General features: G+C 35.2%; 1 protein-coding gene across 20 annotated transcripts in view; it reads right to left on the reverse strand.

Moving 5' to 3' along the window:
- SORBS2 (sorbin and SH3 domain containing 2) overlaps window positions 1–18,667 on the reverse strand; it is a 187,947-nt gene that overhangs the window by 86,854 nt on the left and 82,426 nt on the right. For 10 of the 20 annotated variants that reach the window (XM_036894270.2, XM_036894269.2, XM_057505097.1 and 7 more), the window contains exon 1: window positions 3,782–3,831. The exons of 3 other annotated variants lie outside the window; for them this stretch is intronic. In XM_036894270.2, coding sequence (XP_036750165.2) covers window positions 3,782–3,791 — 10 coding nt within the window. In that variant the 5' untranslated portion in view covers window positions 3,792–3,831. Of the gene's footprint in view, window positions 1–3,781; window positions 3,832–18,667 lie in introns of those variants that run through there. 7 more of the 20 variants (XM_036894271.2, XM_057505095.1, XM_057505098.1 and 4 more) reach the window with 5 other exon arrangements.

The following is an 18,667-nucleotide window of genomic DNA, read 5'->3' on the forward strand; positions in this document are numbered from 1 at the left end:
CTTCTAAAATTGGAAGGTTAATGTTCTATTTATGACCAGACTCTAATTCCATCCCTACATTCCTTTGTATGCGGAATGTGCAGTGAATAGTTTTGCTCATTCCCTTGGCTTGCACACACGCACACACACAAAACCCTTAAGTTTAATTCTTTTTGAGAATTGTAACAAGAAAGACAAATAATATAACCACCAGTATAACAAAATCATTACATATTGCCATGTACTATTCTCATTTCTTCTTTTTATTTCTTATAGAAAAATATCCACTTTATTAGAAGTGAGGAAATTTAAGAGTGCTTGGAAGTATGACTAGAATTAATTATACTTAAAATTATAATTAAAATCACAAGTAGAAGGTCAGTAGAACTTAAAGTTAATTGCTAGAATGATTCTCATGTCAAAATATAATTTCTTAAGTATGTGTTTAAAATAACAATTTCCTAATACAGGTAATAATTTAAACAGAAAAATGACTTATAACAACATAAGAAATAAGTCCGATAAATTGAAGGCTATCAGTCAAAGACCAAATATAGAAGGACATAAATGAAAGAAACATACAAGTAACAGTATCTCCAGGAGAGTCACCAACAGGAATTTAGCAAACTGCAAGCTGAAAATAGCTGAGAGACAAGTGTTTCCGATAAAATGGAGGTAGTGTTATTGATTATGTGGTAGGGGGCAGCTATCTAAGAGGGCTGTGTGGTCAAGGGTGTTGAAAGTGTAAACTCATGGCTCTCTAAGATATCTTTTATTTTCTGGTTCTTTTAATCCTGAACATCTGAAAATCTGCAGAGAGATGAAAAGGGAAACCTTCAGAATGAGGAACTGCAGGGTCACTGGCGGAACCCGTGGTTCTCAGACTCTCTTGTTCGCAGTTTCAGCATTATAGGTTGTGCGGTTTTCCTTAGATAATTTCACATCTTTGAAAAGCTGGGTTTTTGGTGATTTGCTGTGATGAAAAGCAAGTATCCTGTGAAAATAATTTCGGACCAGTAAATGGGCATGGAGATGTGTGATCTAATTCCAAAGCCTGAGAAGTTTTGCAGTGCCACATATCCCATTGGTAAGGAGCCATGGTTATAAAGAATGAAACAAATGATCATGTCTTCAGTTTAAATGTATTGTTTTTCAAATTGCTTCTGAGTTGATAGAATATAAGTAATTATCAAGGTGTTTGCACCAAACTCCTTAATGAATAAAACTATTACATATTTCTTTTGGCTTGAGAGTGCAGTGAAAAATGACTGAGATATCTTGGCACTGTAAACCAAGAAAGTGCAGGACCCCTTGGTTAAACAGTTTCTCTATTCGGAGCAACTAGAAGACCCAGATAAAATGAATGGAGAATCTGTCTTTATTAATGGTTTGATAAAGAGCCTCATTAGGAAAGGTGAGGCATTTGTGAAATTGCTGGGACAGAGAAATCTGTTATATTCTATTTCTCCATATTCCTGTGTTAATATTTTGTGTTGTTCCTTGAAGGTATTTTTAAGATCTCAAAATTGGGATACCGTCTTGCATACTTGATCCTGTCGCCGTCACACTCATTGATGACCTACCTACCTGCAAGTTGCAGGTCATGACTGACTCTCACACTCCCGCACCCAGTGGCAGGGCTCCAGGAGGCTGTTTTCACTGCCAGAAAACATGCCTGGATGTGACCACATGGATATTTGACATCTCTCTTTTTCTATTCTCTGTAGCTAAGGTTTTCCTTAGAAGATAATGGTTCACAAATTCTAAGCGTGGAATCACACAGCACGTTTTGTATATTTTTATTCATTGTTTAGATACTTTAGTATGAAAAATGAATCACATTTCCCTTTGCTCATTTATTGTATATTTGACTAAAAATGAATTGCTGATTTTAAAAAAATCGTTTAATTTTAGTGATTGACACATGGGCATTAGTAATATAGATTTTAATGACTGATAGGTAAATATTGAAGACCAGTTTTACTATTAGATATTTTGGAACTGATTTTGACTTCATTTTTAGATAAAGTAATATTAGTTTTTTCAACTTTGTGTGGTAATATTTATATATATTTTAAGGTGGTAACATTATAGTATTACTTTGGAATTTTAAACATAGAGTTCCAATCACTTCTAATCAATTTTGTATGCAAATGTTTGAATATCATATTTTGTATGTCATACATATGTATGTATGTGTTTAAATTCACCCAGTTAAACAAAATAACTATGCAAGTTAGTATTCCGTATAGATCCCAGCTCTCTCCTCTCAAGCGAGAGGATGCTCTGCAGGGTATTCATGCTGTCCTAGCAGCCACTTGGCTCGAGAACCCAGAGACCTAAACAAATTTACGAATGTCTGTGTGCCTACTTTGCTATTAGGGATTGCATTCTAGTCCATGAATGGGAAGCTTAATTATTGAATGCATTGTAATGAATATGGTATAGTTAGTATAAGCCCATATCACACCTGTCATAATAAGGTCATGATCAATAGAAGATGCCTTAGAACAGTCAGTAAGTTTAACTTCCTCATGTGGACATTGTACTGGAGTGACTTCGCTGTTCCATAGCATGACTTACTTTTACCCTCGTTAGGCCATGTGGCTCTTCTATGTGCTTGCTTCAATTTCTTTTGCCTAAAAGCCTTTCTTCCTTCATTTCCCATGTCTAATTCCCACATCTCCAACTGTCCAAATGGTTCATTTCCAGGATTATACTTTCTCTTGATTCCCCCTTCTCTGCTGGACTCCCTCCAACATCCTCATCTTGCCTGGTGCTCTGCACTCTCCTAGTTGACTGCGTCTCTGAGGCCATTTGGAGCGGGTTTCTGCTTTGCAGCAGCCACAGCATCATGGACGCAGAGGCAAGTGTCCATGTCCCTGTACTTGATCTGGGGATCAAATATTGGTTCTCACCAGAGGTTGTTACTTCTCCCTCGAGGCATTTTGATAACAACGAGAGACAGCAAAAAGGCTACCAGCTTGATTTGGGAAAGTATGTTGGATCATCCTTTCTCCTTTGCCACGGAGCGACTGGGTGAAACAACTTTGCAGTGATCATTTGTGGAGAGGAAATGGTGCTTTTTACACACAAGTTACAAAATTTCACTTAGAAAGTTGTCTTCCAGAATTATTTAATACTGAATGGAAAAATTTCAGGAGAAAGAAATTGAAAATATAAGCTAAAAGATATCTACTGTGGAAGAAGTTCATATGTGCCTAGCATGTATCACAAGCATTTTTACAACTAATCTGTGTCTAATACAGAGTTTAGAGGCATCAGTGTTGTTAAGCTTATTGTACTGTTCTCACAGCATCAAAAAATACAGTGCTTATGACTTTATGTGTACTGTGTCTATAGATTAATTAAGCTGATTTCATATGAAGCTTTGGCACTTTGCTGACTGTCAACATGAAGTGTTTAATAAGAATGGGGAATTTTAAGTCTTTTCTACTAGAGTAATTTGCCTGTGAACTTAGCCTGTTTTAGGTGAGAGTGTGCACTATTTTAAGGGCAAATATATGCATCAAATGACATGTTTTCTCTTCCTAGGGTTTATAGGAGTTAATTTCAAGATATAAGAGTAGATAGCAAAGCAGAAAGTTCTCCTTTTGATAGCTAAAAGATTGGAACATGAGAATGAGAAAGAAAGAAGAAATTTGGTCTACCTAATGGAAACTCGGTATCACATTTAGGATAAGCACGGTGCTAAAGTTTAGGGTGCTAAACTTGATCACAATACCAAGTTGATCTTTAAAGAGTAAGACTGAAGAGTTTAAAACTAACAGAGACAGCATACCTGTATTCATTTTGACTTTGGAGGATTTGTTATTAAGGTCTTCAGTGTTCCTGTAGAAAAAAAATGATGTATTAATTTGTTCACTAGCATGTGAAACAAAATATCATGAGTGTTTTTTGTTTTGTTTGTTGTGTACCTGTGAGCTATCATTACCACATTATCATTAGTCTTATTTAAATCAGGGTTTAATAAGGTGAGCAGAATATATAATTCTATTCAAATTAAATTTCAATTATTACTGTTCCTGTGATCATAAACATAAGACTTATGTTTTTGTTTCATGTGACCATTAATGGATAAAAATGGAGAGGAGTTTTCATTGTTCAAAATTAAATTTCTTTCACAAACACTTACACTAACAATTTTTGTTCTCTAAGACTGAAAGAGTTATTGGTTAAGTGTCCTCTTCCAGAATTTTAAAAGGTGCCCTGGTATTTTGAAATCATTACTTTACATTTTTCAATTTATTATACTATTTAATTTATTTTATTTTAGATCATTACATTATTTAATTTATTATATTCAGTTTATTACTGTGTAAGTTTATTACCAGGGAATATTTGATGTATTTAATATATATTTTGAGCAAATAGTCAAGGAAGATGATATTCGTCTTTTTTTTAAGTCACGGTAAATAAATGGTTACTACAAACTCCATTTCTGTTTCAGTATCAGATGATGGAGTTTTCCCAATAACATGTTTAATGTGTATAACGATTGAGATTCATTCATCAGAAATGGTTGGCAGAATGTTGCCTGTTATAGAAAAGAAAGTTAAATATTGTGTATTGATGTAGGACATGTGAGATGAATGAGTTCTTTCCCTGGCATATTCTCTTAGCCCATGTTTAGAGCTTCTTACTTATCCATACAGTTAGGACCAAAGAGGAAGACATGCTCTCACAGGACACAAATCCTTTAGGAGCGGGAGGTCTCCGAGAGGTGTGTCAGCCTGGCCACCTGCCTTTGCTCCTGAGTAGCGCCTATTAGATGAACACAGACTTCCCAACACGACACCTTCAGTTACCATGTACATGAGCACTCTAACATCTGATAATTAAAACATTGTTTGTATACCTCATGGACAAGTAGGGATAGTGTTGATATGAAATCATCTGTCATGATCTAAAGAAAGACTTTCAAGAAATATGCTTTTTCTTCAACCTCTAAAAAAGAGCACCAAATGAGCTTTCTGGCTTTCTCGTGTTCGCGTGCCGGGGTTCTTGCCCTCGCCTCCTTTCTCACTGTTCCTCCTTTCCTCTTGATTTCTGCTCTGTTCATCGCCTATCATTTTCTTTCAATATGGCCATCGAAGTTCATCACTTACAGAAAACCTGGTTCTCCTCATTACTACTGTGAAATTCTGCTAAGAATATAAAAATGTGAATACCAGCTAAATATGATACTATATTCTCTCCCAGGGTGGGGAAGAAATGACAAAATAAAATAGCATGAACGCAATACACTTAAATTATATGAGATGTAATTACAAAAGAAGAGGACAATGATTTTATCTTTTTTATACCTAGATTGAATTGATAATACCTTGTTGGTACTCAATAAATACTGAAGCAATGAACAGACAGGATATATAAGATCACAGTACTGATATTCACCCCAATTTATTTTTTAGAGCTATAAACTGAAGACAACACAGATGATTTCTTTGTTTTTGTTTTATCTGCTCGTGGTCAGTGTCATATTCTTGTCTTGCAGCCTGGCTGACGCAGGGCAGGAGTAATGCTTAGAGCCGCCACGTCCCATATGAAAGACTCACTATAATGTTGCAGTGAATTTTACAGTAAAATTTCACAAGCCAGTTGACTTTAAAAACTCTCTGAGGGAAACTTTACCATGATGAATCTTACCTGTTATTTTTCAGTGTATACAAATAAAGAGGCACATTTCTATTTTACTTTAGTTTCCTCCAAATACATAGAAAAATGTAGCACAATGCCAAGAAATTATTTGATAGTCTTAATACAGCCAATGAAGTAGGAGGCGGTGGTGGTCAGTGCAGATGCCTTGAGAAAGCTCCATCAAACATTTATTTTAATCGTTCAGTAGCAAACCCCCTAATATATTCACCTTAAAAGGACAAAATAAATGGAAAGGAAAAGCCTCAGGGGATGTCTGTGATCACGGCTGAGGCAACTACTAAAACTAGAACTGGAAGGGATAAACAGTCTCCAGAAAATGAGGACTGTAAGGACATTCCCCAAATGCTAATTTATTACCCCTTTTCAGAACACTTTATGTTTAAAACTGTCCTCAGTTTTAAAACTGAATGGCAAAGATAGTGTCTGGGCTGGAGCAATGCCGATTGATAAAGAAAACATCAAACAGAAGGAAGGTTAGCTCTCAGAGTATAAAATTTGCTAATATAAAATAATCTTTTATACATCATGCTAGAGAACTAATTGTCAACATTTGTTGTTTGCATTCAGAGGGAGATACTTGCAAAATATCTGACACTTAAAAAGTAAAATAGGATTAACAGGAACAAAGAAAGGCACCACAAATCCTTGAGCTTTTCATCTTTAAAGTGAGGTATCCTGTTACTTATGAACGTAATTTGTGAGGTTTTTAAACCTCACATTGTTTTTGATGTCAACATGTTCAATGACTAACTTCCTAATCAGGCAAGACATTTTCCAAGTTGTTAAAAGAAGACACACAGTGATTGAGCTTTCCAGAAGAATCTGAAACCAAAAGGCTTCTTAGGTGACTAATAAAAATGCATGATTTTGCTTCCATTATTTGTACTAAAGCCATTAACATATCCACGACTGAGAACTCTCTTTAGACAACTTGAAGCAAATTTAATCTCTTTTGTTCTGTTCTGAAAAAGTGTCTGGTTGTATTTACATAACAAGCACAGATTATTCTGGAAAGTAGAAAATTCCTAGAGTGTTTGCCTGCTACCAGAAGAGACAGTATTTCAAGTACTCTCTTAAATTGGAATTGAACCAGGGCAAAGACTAAGAAAACTGACCACAAAATGCAGACTACCTTGAACCTTAGCAGAAAATCCACAGACCAAAGAATTGTCTGTGCATTAGAGTCAAAATGATTTTCAACAGCTGGTGAGGAGCTAGATTTACTTCAGTTCTTACCAAAGTTTTATATAAAAGGCAATTTTATATGTATTCTTTTTTGTGTATGTAGACCAATAGAGTTTTGTTTTTCTTGAGTTACGTAGGTAGCCTTCTCTCCCAATATGCATATGACAATGAATTGTGCTGATTGTCCTTGGCGACAGACTTTGGGTCTATAGCCTTTTAATTCTGCTTGAATTTCTTTCAATTATCAGACATTCTATTTTTTCTTATGGATCAGAGCAGCATTTATTCCTAACATGCATATGACAATAGATGAGTTAATTTAACTTTTTAATGAAGGTCTTAAGAAGATGTTTGATTGTTTATTCATAAAAACCAACATGCCTTTGTGCCCATAATGTTGTAATTCTGCTTAAATTCTTTTGATTATTAGGCATCCCATTCTGGAAAGGAGCAGAGGTCAAATCCTCTCCTCCATTTTGGCCAAGTCATTTTATTTTTGTAGACTTTAAATTCAAATACCAAGGCCATCTATAAAACTAGAGGACTGAAATTTAGCTCAGTTATTATGAGGAGTTGCCCAAAAGATTTTCCATGGAATAATTTTAATTCAGTAAATTGCTAGGGTTATTTTGAAGTTAATCTATTTACAGTTCATATATTACCAAGAAGAAAGAACACACAGTCTAAGTGGCAGGATGTTATAGTGGCAGTCTAAATAGTGCAGGATTTGAGATTTTTTTTAGAGATAAAATTTAAACACAAGAATAAAAATCTATTAAGGTTATGCACAACATTTTAACCTGAATTTACTTTGAATAGTACTATATGGACCACACTTTCTGGATAAACTTCTCTTGAGTAGTCAGTGCATTTCTCTCTCTCTAACTGTGGTAGGATTAGAAGTATTCATAAAAGCCAAATGATTTCATTTTCAATTATAGTCAGATGACTTAATTTAGGGTGTTGACATTTATCTTTATCTTTTCTTATATGTCAACATGCTGCCTTGAAATTCTCCCAGGAAATACCCCAAATAGTTCATTTTGTCCTTTACAGTCCCTGAGATTAGAAACATAAGAATTCACCTCAAACCCTCCTCTAAATAGTGTCTCTGAATTGACAGCCTGTGGATGACACCAACGCAGAGATGCCTTTGCCTCTGGGTGGGTGGTTCAACCCATCAGTTGGTGAGGGCGTGGTCATCCGTGCTCGGCTTCCACTTAACTACTCTATAAATTCCTTCCAATGTTCCTGAGCTAATGGGGCCTGAAGATGAGTCCTTAGTATTCAAGAGCCCTATTATCCACAGCATTTATATATGAATGTTGCAGTCAGAACACATTCAACATCATTTCTAGGAATAAGGAGAAATCATTACCATGAATAGTGAAGAATAAAAGAACAAAAATCCATTGATCATTTTCAGAAGAATATACAAAATGTTCTTTTTAATTATACCAAATTTCTTGATACCTGGAAAATTTTTCCAAAGAAGAGCACTGGAAACAAGCAGTTTTCCTTTTGAGACTACACAATACAAGCTGTTTAAAGTACTTACGGATTTTCCCTAAAGACCATACTGGTTAGAAGAGGTTGATCACCTGGTAGGTAATTCTCTTTCTGATGCTATTCCAAAGCCCAAGGTCTATAATCACTCTCTTACCTAACTATCAGTGGATGCTGATTTCACTTCACACTGTGATTTATATTAGTCTGGTATCCTACTCTCAAGGTATGTTTTCCCTTTATATTGTAATACTTGAGGATACATCTAAGTACTTACACATGCAGCTTTTTGTCTAAGACAAAGTCATTTGTTCAACTTGATAGTACAGAAAATTCCATTGGTTTCTACTATGTAAATCATAAACCAAGTGGATTCCTAATGAAAGCAAACCAGTTCCCTAGTGGAGATCTGGTAAGTCAGGCACGTTATCAAAGAGACATGTGAGGAATTAATTAGAATACAGGAACATGTTATAGGTGAACTGAGTAGTGTTGGAAGAATTGGTCATGGATTCAGGCAGACCTAGATTCAGAATCCATTTTTGCCCACTTCAGGCATCCAAATGATTTATTCCAATGTCATTATTTTCTTCAGCAGTAGCAAAAGCTACAGGATAAAGCCATCCTCCTCCCGCACTGCAGCAAACCATCCCCAGTCCTGCAAGCTGGCATCGCCATTCACCAATATTTCTGATAGTTTGTGGCAGACTTTTAGCTTTGATTGAGTCTTGAGGAAATAATCTAGACTTTCCTGAAAATACACAGGGCATTATTTTATTGCTTTAGATTGAAGGGAGCAACTATGGTCTGTGAGGTTGATTTGTATGTATTCTCCCAATCCCCAGTTATCTCCCCCTGCCCTATCAATTTAGCAACATACTGGAATTGAAAAGGAATTTCGTTTTCCAGGCAGGAAGCTTTTCTTTCTTCCTTAAACAAAGCCTTTTATCTGAGGTTTTCTTTTCCCCACATTACATTGAACAAAGGAGACAGACCTAAAGAAATAATTGAATCAAAACCTTGTCTCCTAGCCCACTTCTACAGAACCTAATGGAAAATGACATTTAAAGCTGTGACAATTAGCCTTTAAAAGAAAACCTTTTCCACTAACTTTGACAGCTGATAGCCCAAGATGTTGGTTGGAGGAAAGAGATGTCTATAAAATGTCACACTAAAATTGTGTGACAAATTACAGAGTGATAATATCCTGATGACAGCCATTCAGTTCCTTAAGTCAAAGTGTCTCCCCTTCTTTCCACTGCTGTACAGAGTACCACAAATTTCTATTTTGAGAAGGTTTGAACTTTTTTAGAAGAACCATTTACTTCCTCCTTTCCAATTTGGATGAAGTAAAGCCATCTATTTGCAGATGACATGACATTAGATATAGCAGATCTTCAAAGACTCCACCAAAACACTGTCAGACTAATAAATAAATTCAGTAAATTTCCAGGATACAAAATCGATATGCAAAAATCACTTGTGTTTCTGTACACTCACAATGAAATATTAGAAAAAGAAATTAAGAAAGCAATCCCATTTACAGTTGCATCAGAAAGAATAAATACCTAGGAATAAATTTAACCAAGGAGGTGAAAGACCTATATACTGAAAACTATGAGATATTGATGAAAGAAATGGAAGAAGACAAATAAATGGGGAGATATTTCATGCTTATGGATTAGAATAATTGATATTGTTAAAATGTCCATACCACTTCAGAACAATCTACAGATTCAGTGAATTCCCTATCAAAATTCCAATGGCATTTTTCACAGAATAGAACAATCCTAAAATTTGCACAGAGCCACAGAAGATCCTGAATAACCACAGCAATCTTGGGAAAGAACAGAGGTGGTTCACAATTCAAGGTATATTACAAAGCTACAGTTGTCAAAACAGTATAGTATTGGCATAAGAATACACAGATTAATGGAACAGAATAAAGAGAGAAGAAATAAACCCATGCATGTCTGGTCAATTGATTTAAGGCAAGGGAGCCAAGTATATAAAATGGGAAAAGGACAGTGTCTTCCATAAATGGTGCTGGGAACACTGGACAGCCTCATGCAAAAGAAAAACTGGACCCCTGTATTATAACATACACAAAAATTAACTCAAAATGTGTTAAAGACTTGAACATGAGACCTGAAACCATAGAAAGCCTGGAATAAAACAGAGTGGGTAAGCTCTTTGACATCAGTCTGGGCAAATATTTTTTTTTTGGATATGACAACAAAAGCAAAAAAAGCAAGTGGGACTGCATCAAACTAAGAACTTCTGCACAGCAAAGGAAACCATCAACAAAACGAAAAGGCATCCTATAGAATGGAAGAACATATTTGCAAATCATGTATCTGATAAGATGCTAATATCCAAAATATATAAAAACTCAATACAACTCGATAGCAAAAAACACAAAACAAAACAAACACCCCAGAAAACAATTTTAAAAAATGGGCAGCAGAACTGAATAGACATTTTTTCAAAGAAAACATGCAAATGGCCAACAGGTACATGAAAAGATACTATCACTAATCGTCAGGGAAATGCAGATTGAAACTACAGCGAGATATCACCTCATACTCATCAAAATGGCTAAATTCAACAAGATGAGATAAGTGTTCATGAGAATGTAGAGAAGAGGGAACCCTTGTGTACTGTTAGAAATAAACTGACACACCCACTATGGAAAACAGTATGGAGTTTTTCTCAAAAAATCGCACTGGAGTTATGTATCCAAAGGAAATGAACAGAGGATATTGAAGAAGATCTGCACTCCCATGTTCACTGCAGCATTATTCACAACAGTCAAGATATACAACATACATATATACATACATACATACATACATACATATATATATATATATATATATATATATATAAAATGGAATATTATTTAGCAATGAGAAAGAAGGAGATCCCGCCATTTGTAACAACATGGATGGATCTTGAGGGTATTATGCTTAGTGAATTAAGTCCACTAAGTGAAATAAGTGACACAAAGAAGGACAAATATTGCATTATGTAACCTACGTATGGAATCTAAAAAAGAAAAAAATTCCAAACTCTTAGAAACAGAGTAGGAAAGTGGTTGCCAGGGACTGGGGAAGGGAGTGGGAAAATTAGGGAGAGATCTTAAAATTTTATATGTCAATTACACTTCCATAAATTTGAAATTTAAGAAGTATGGTCAATGTAAAGAAATTAAAACATAAAGGAATCATTTAAAAAAATTTTTAGCTTTGCTAAGTTTTCCCATATTTTAAATTTTCATTTACATTTATGCATTTTACACATTTACATTTATATGCATACTTTGAACCTTTCATTTAAATTTTACATGCCAATATCACAAAACATATGATATGAAATAATGTGATCTAGTTTAGTTTTGCATGTATCATACTTAGAATTTAAGTGGAAACAAATATTAAATGTTCTGGTAGGAATACAGAAGTACCACTTTATGATGTATTTTTTAAATCACAGCTTCTGAATAGGGCCTTAGACCTATCATTTCATTTCTGAGATTAAGGATTTCAGGATAAGAAAAATGACTGCCCCAAGATCAAATAGCAACAAGCTGACACTCAAAAGTAGCTTTGCTCCCCTGCTTGTTAGTGAAGAACAGCTATGTCCCTTTGAGGCATCTTAAAATGTCATTTGAAATCAGGATAATTCCCCCAACACTTTATAATTAATTACAATACATTACATTAAGCATGGTGCTTAATTAAGGACTGAATCATTCTGCAGGGTTTTGAGGAAAGAATGAGATGTCAGAAGTGTGGCAGAAGGCTAAACTGGTTAATGAATAAATAAGGGCTTTTATCAGCAGACTATATATTTACTCCTCTAAGACTAATATGGAAATAATAGTTGCTTATGTCAAGGATTCTTTTTGCCCAACTACTGCACAAGTCCAAACAGAAAGTGTTACTTAGATTCAAACCCACATCAATGGCTATTGCTATTTTTTCAAAAACCTCAGAATTTTAGGTTAATAAGTATGATTATTTTAATGTATTTCGATGGCAGTGTTATTTTGTGAAATGACTGCAGTTAATAATCCTGCTTTTTGTTAACAAAGAAACAGTCACATTTTTCTTCAGATTGAACACACCTGTTTCCTGAATGCCTGAAGTAGTGTTTGTATAACTTAGCAGTGCCAAAGCCATTGTGTGCTGCCAGTATTATTATAAATTTGGATGAATGTGTCTCAGATGTGAAATAGTGGAACCAATTGCTATGTGGAATTTGAGATTTTTGAGGGGCCATTGGTAGAAATTTGCTCCACTTTGGTCTTTAAGTCTTAAAATTTAAATCAATATTTCTCTTGCAAAGTTTATCTAGAATGGAACTGTATCTGAAATCACTTCACATACATCTTAAGGTAACTGGACCAATTTTAGAAAATCCAAAGGAGAAAATAAGGGGCCAATGGGAAAAATACTGTCTTTGAAGAAATTTTGAATTTATTAAAATTTTTTCTTTTTTTCCTTCTGTTGAAGAGTAGACATAGACAGCTTATGACACTCCTCATTTGAATCCAATGAAAATAGGTAATAAAAGTAGATATTTTTAATGTTAAAGCCATTTCTGATATCAGAAATGTGATATTATTACTATTATCATTTATATACTGCTCTTTGAAGTGCAAGAATGGTTCACTAGGTTGTAGTATGAAATTTGGCAAAAGTCTTCATGACATCTCTGCACTGCAGGTGAATGTGTTCAGTGGAATCATAAACATTACAAAGTGACAAAATCTTGGTTCAAATAAGTTTCAGTGTTCTCCAGTGTATAGTGTGAGTATAAATTTGTATGTTTTCAACATACATGAGTTCTGAAGATGAGATGTAAAACTTGGTAACTATAATTGACAATACTATATTGTATGATTGAAATTTGCTAAGAGAATAGAGCTTAATTGTTTCTGCCAAGAAAAAAAGTATGTATGGAGGTAGATGAGGTGAGGGTGTGTTAGTTAACTTGACGAGGAAATCCTTTCACAATGAAAAATCATTTTATGAAATGACTACAGTGAATGAAAGATCATTTTCAAGAGCACCTTTCCCTGGCTGTGTCTTTATTTTTGGGGGGGGGGGGGTCAAAGTGGCATGCTTATCAATTCTATGGAACATATACACATGCGAGAGGAATAGGTAATAAACAGAAACACAGATTATCTTGATAGACTAAACTGAACTTTAACAGGGATGCATAATAAGTCCTGAAATTTAACTAAACCAAATCATTGAATGATTAGGTTGAAAGGATTGATTTCTCAAAACTATCTGAAATAAGTTTAGGGGCTTCAGTGGCCTGTGAGCTCAGTATGACATAGTTGCTTAGAAATATAATTAAATCAGTATACAAATGAATGGTGGTTGTATAAATCAAGAAAGGTTACAATCCCACTTTTGTGGGATGCCTTGTTGCCTTGATTTGAAAATGTCCACTGTTGGTGTTTGTCTGTGAGCCAGCCTGGTGTGGATGTGAGTAGCTAGGCAGGCTTTAGAGGCTGTCACTGAACACTGAAGGTTGGCTGGGTGAGGCCACTGAGAAACCTGGTGGAAAGACAGTAGTGAGCTGAGCTGCTAGATGAGTGTTAGCAGCAGGAAGAAAAATAATCCACATGTACCGGTTGTTTTTTTAATCATCTCAGGGAAATCATCCTGGTGGCTCTTAGGGCTAATGCTCTCCAATAATGCAAATTCATGGGTAGCAGTTGCAACCAGAAGTTTTCAATATTCTCTTAAGATGTACCTGAATTTAAGACATGCTATCCAAATGAGACTGTTCCTCAATGCTGGGTTTACATCTCTCATCAGCAAGAGGTCAGTCCATCCTAGAACCAAATGCTTTAAGATTTCTGAATTATGGAACAAAATGGGGGTTGATATCTATTGCCTTTTTGTTCAGCAAATGCCAACCCAAATGACCTCACTTTTAGCTCCTACCCAACTCACATGTTCTCAGTGTTCCTTTTTTATACCTAATATAGTCCTTCATACCCTGCCACTATTTAAAGCAAAACTTTCACTCAACCCACCAAAAATAGGCAAAGAAAACAACATACAAATTTATACTCACATTATACATTGGAGAACACTGAAACATACTTGAAACAAAGATTTTGTCATTTCGTAATTTCATGTTTTCATTGAGATTTTTAATCCTTCTATATTTTGCCTGGTGGCTAAATCTACACGTGGTAATTGCAGGACATATTTTAACATGTAGTTAAGTCTTATTTGATTACTCTTTGCTAGTCTTTTTAAAAAAATCTGTGGATAAAATGTCTTTGTTTCCTTTTATCTATGGAAACAAGCTCTCCTTTTTCTTCCTTTTACCTTGGACTTTTCCCTGCTCTTTGAAAAGCAGAAAATATTTTATCTTCACATCCCAACTGCACAGTACTTGAACTCTTTCAGGGCAGGCTGGTTTCACCTCCAGGGTGGGCAAAGACATGGGGTCATGACCTTCACACCCACCATGGGTTTCATGCTCACATGGACTCTGCTATCCCACTCAGGTTCACAGTGGAGGCGGGGTCTGCATGAACATCCCATGACAGGTCTGATACTCATTGACTTCAGCAGCGTTTCTTCTTTGTGATGAAGAGCCAAAGCACTTCCTCATTTCTCTGGCAGCACTTGGTAGTGGAAACCTAGACAGCATGTTGCAACCAAGAAAGTGACCACTTTTCTACAGTGCACAGAAAATGTCTAAAATAAACTCATTGGTGTTAGGATGTAGGCTTTCTGTCCTTCCTGTGTCTGAATTAAGGGTAAGAAAATGTAGCTCATCATTGTACAACATATAAATGTATCAAATCAATATGTTGCACACCTTAAACCTACACAAGGTTATGTGTCAGTTATATCTCACAGATCTTAAAGAAGGAAAATGGAGCTCATGTCGGGTGGGGGGAGCAACAGATAATGAGTGGGCCAAAAAGATAGGAACTTTTTTGTGAAAGTGGCAACTTCAAAAATATTCATCTGTGCTTATCAAGAGCTAGAAGTGGCAGAGTGAGGATTCAGCAACCCAGGTTTTAGGGATCTTTCAGCTACATGCTCTTCATATTCCATTATATTCATTGTATTAAAGTGGGAGTCAGTAATTAAATCTTATGTGTGAATGTGTGCCTAGGCAAATCACTGTATTTCTTTGAGCCTCAGCTTTTTAACTTATAAAACACAGGGCTTGTTTTAAAACTCAAAAGTACATAAGGTCTTTTTATGGTCTGAAATCTTCCTAAGTCTGAGAAAGGTGTATTTAGTTGACTATCATTTATTGAACATATTGGTGCAAACCAATATGCTTACCAGCACGACTGTATGTGATATCAAACAGCTCTAACTGCAAGTGAAGATTTTTTATTGACTCATTTGCATATGGAAACTCAGAAGAAAGAGACTTTTAAAGATCCTTACTTCTGGGAGCATCCGGATAAGATAGAGGTATATTAACACAAGGCCAAGCCATCAAAATCAGCCAGTGCTGACTTCTGTTAGCTGCACGGTTCACTTCACTCCAGAAGTGCTGTCTGTAGAACTCTCTCAATAATGTTCTTCCCATGTTATTTCAAGTGTCCTTCAACTGAGATTATCAGTTTTAGGAGTTCATCTCTCCTAAGATAATATCCATCTTATAAATCTACACCAAAACAATTTGTATAAAAATAAACGTCAGTCAATGAATCGTCACCACCTTTTTAAAGCCTCTTCATCATGGGTGGTGTAGTGGAAGGGACAATAGAGGGGACAAGAATCACTGGTATTTTTGTTTTCTATTAGAGTTTGCAGTAGAGAAGCCCTTCAAAACAGATAAATCATGAATGCAGCTTCACATTCCAAATGCTATGTTCTCTGCATATCTCGTATTTCAAAGAGTGAAGTCTGTTGACCTTTGAGGAGACAAAAGGCTGAGAGATCTAAGCACACTGTGTTCCAAACCAATATTGTCATGACATTTCTTATTAGACGAATCAGTCTTGTCATCGCTTGCTAAATTACAATAGCATGGGAAGTACAGTGACATTTCCAGTTATTTTTCACGTGCACGATCACTGTTCCATGCTTAGGTTACTGTTGAAAAAGTTCTGTATCAGGCTCACAAACAAACTGCCAAAGTCTTATGACATAGAAAAATTTCAGTCAGCCCGTCCCCTTTTCAGAAGTTATGGAAATAGAATCTTTACTTAACATAAATCATGATTTAATATACTGGGCTACTAGTAAGGCTACTATATGATAAATGTACTACTAATTTAAAATGATTGGGAAAGACAATCTGAATTAGGGAGAAGTATGAATTAGGGAATGTTCATGAAGAAACAATTTATTTTCCTTTAAAAATAAAGATTTAACTCTTCAACTGAGTTAATAATACCAAAAATGGGTCCTTTAGAGTCCTATTTTAATTAACGTAAGAACGATTTATATATATGATGTCAATTTATGTTTAGTGAATGTTTCAAAAAAGGTTTATTTTATGTAGTTTAAGTACTTATGCTAGCTTTGCTCAAAACCCAGCTTTTAATATCATTATGAGGAGTGACAGCCTAGACCCTTATCCAATTATCCCCATTTCTAAATTGGTACATATAAATGATAATTCAAATATACTTCATATTTATTTCCCATTTCATGCTGGGACTTCTCCTCAAACCTCACCAGTATTTTCTAGCAGATGAGCACTATGCATTCTGGAAATGGAAATAGTAACATCCATTAACTAATTAATTAATCCATTAATAAAAATGGATTAATTAATCCATTATAAAAAATGTTGGCTAATGTTGTGATTGATTGAGCCACTATCTTGGCAAGTAGGGTGGTTTTGTTTGAGGTGTGAACTTAAGTTATTTGGGGTCCTTGAGTATCAATAGTAGTCATGCCATGCTCGCCACATTGATTTAACAAACACTTTAAGTTACCCATCTATGTCATACATTTTAAACAAAGTATCTTCACTGCCTGAACCGTGAACACTAGCATGACCTGTTGTTTTGTTTTTCTAAGAGAAGAAGGCTAATAATATTTGAGAAAATCCTTAGTGCATAAGCTCTTTATATCAATCCTAACACTCCTTATCCCAACCCAAATCAAATCAACACAAAGCAAACAAATAATCTCTTGGTTTTGTTATCTTTTAGTTACTTGCAATATAACATTAGTGGAATTGATTTATAACAATGGACAATGCTTGTTATTTTGGTGGGGATGAGGTGTCTCAAGTGTACGCCTGGATACGTTGTAATCCTTGGTTCATAACAAAGTCTTATCATCTCCTTCTGTCCCTCCCTCCCTTCCTTCCTTGTCACTACACAACCACCATCTAAAACAAAAAGCAGACTTTGATAAGAACATACATCTAATCAGATGGTCTCGACAATTATTCCAGCCTTCATCTCCCCACACATCGTTCCAAATTGTAGGTGCATCATTATTTTGCCTTCCTTTATATGTAGTTTCACTGAATATGTGTCTTCTACAAGTATATTTATTTTAGCTGTTTTTATCTTTACAATGATGTCATCATGCTGGATATAATTATATTGCTATGATTCATCCATATTGTTGCTTGTTTCTGTAATATGTTCATTTGCCTCCTGTATAATATTGGAGTGGAATATATCACAATTTATATATCTACTTTCTTGTTCTGGGTGTTTGGGTTGCTTCTAGATTTTTTCTATTTCGAACAATGCTGCCATGAATATTTATGTACATGTGTCTTATTGCTTTGCTTGTTAATTAACTGCTTGCCAGAGAGCTTAAGTGATAATAATAGCTCTTACTGAAGTGCTTTCTGTGTGCCAATAATTGTTCTAACAGTATATTCACATATATTAATTCACGTAAACCTTCAAACAACCAAATAAGGAAGATCCTATTGTTATTTTACTGATAAAAACAAAGCAAAACAAAACAACACTGAAAACCCAGAGAAGTTAAGAAACTAGCCCAAGGTCCCACAGCTATTAAGGAGCAGGGCCAAGCTTGGAAGCCCAGGCAGTTTAGCTTCAGAGTTTAGGTCCTCAAACACTGCACTACAATGTCTTTCTTAGATCTGAGAATCTGAAGGATTACAACAGTTTATAATGTATAACTTGGCTATTGACCAAATTTGACAGTAGGACTATCATAATTTGGAATGATCAATGTATAGTAAGAACATCTTGTAATAAGCAATAGTGAAAATGCTCATGCATGTTATAACTACCGTAAAATATATTTCATATGAGCCTCCTTGTATATTTTTTATCATAGACACAAGGCTCTTTGCAAATTTGAGA

Source organism: Manis pentadactyla, chromosome 7 (assembly GCF_030020395.1).
Source record: "Manis pentadactyla isolate mManPen7 chromosome 7, mManPen7.hap1, whole genome shotgun sequence".
Lineage (NCBI taxonomy): Eukaryota > Metazoa > Chordata > Mammalia > Pholidota > Manidae > Manis > Manis pentadactyla.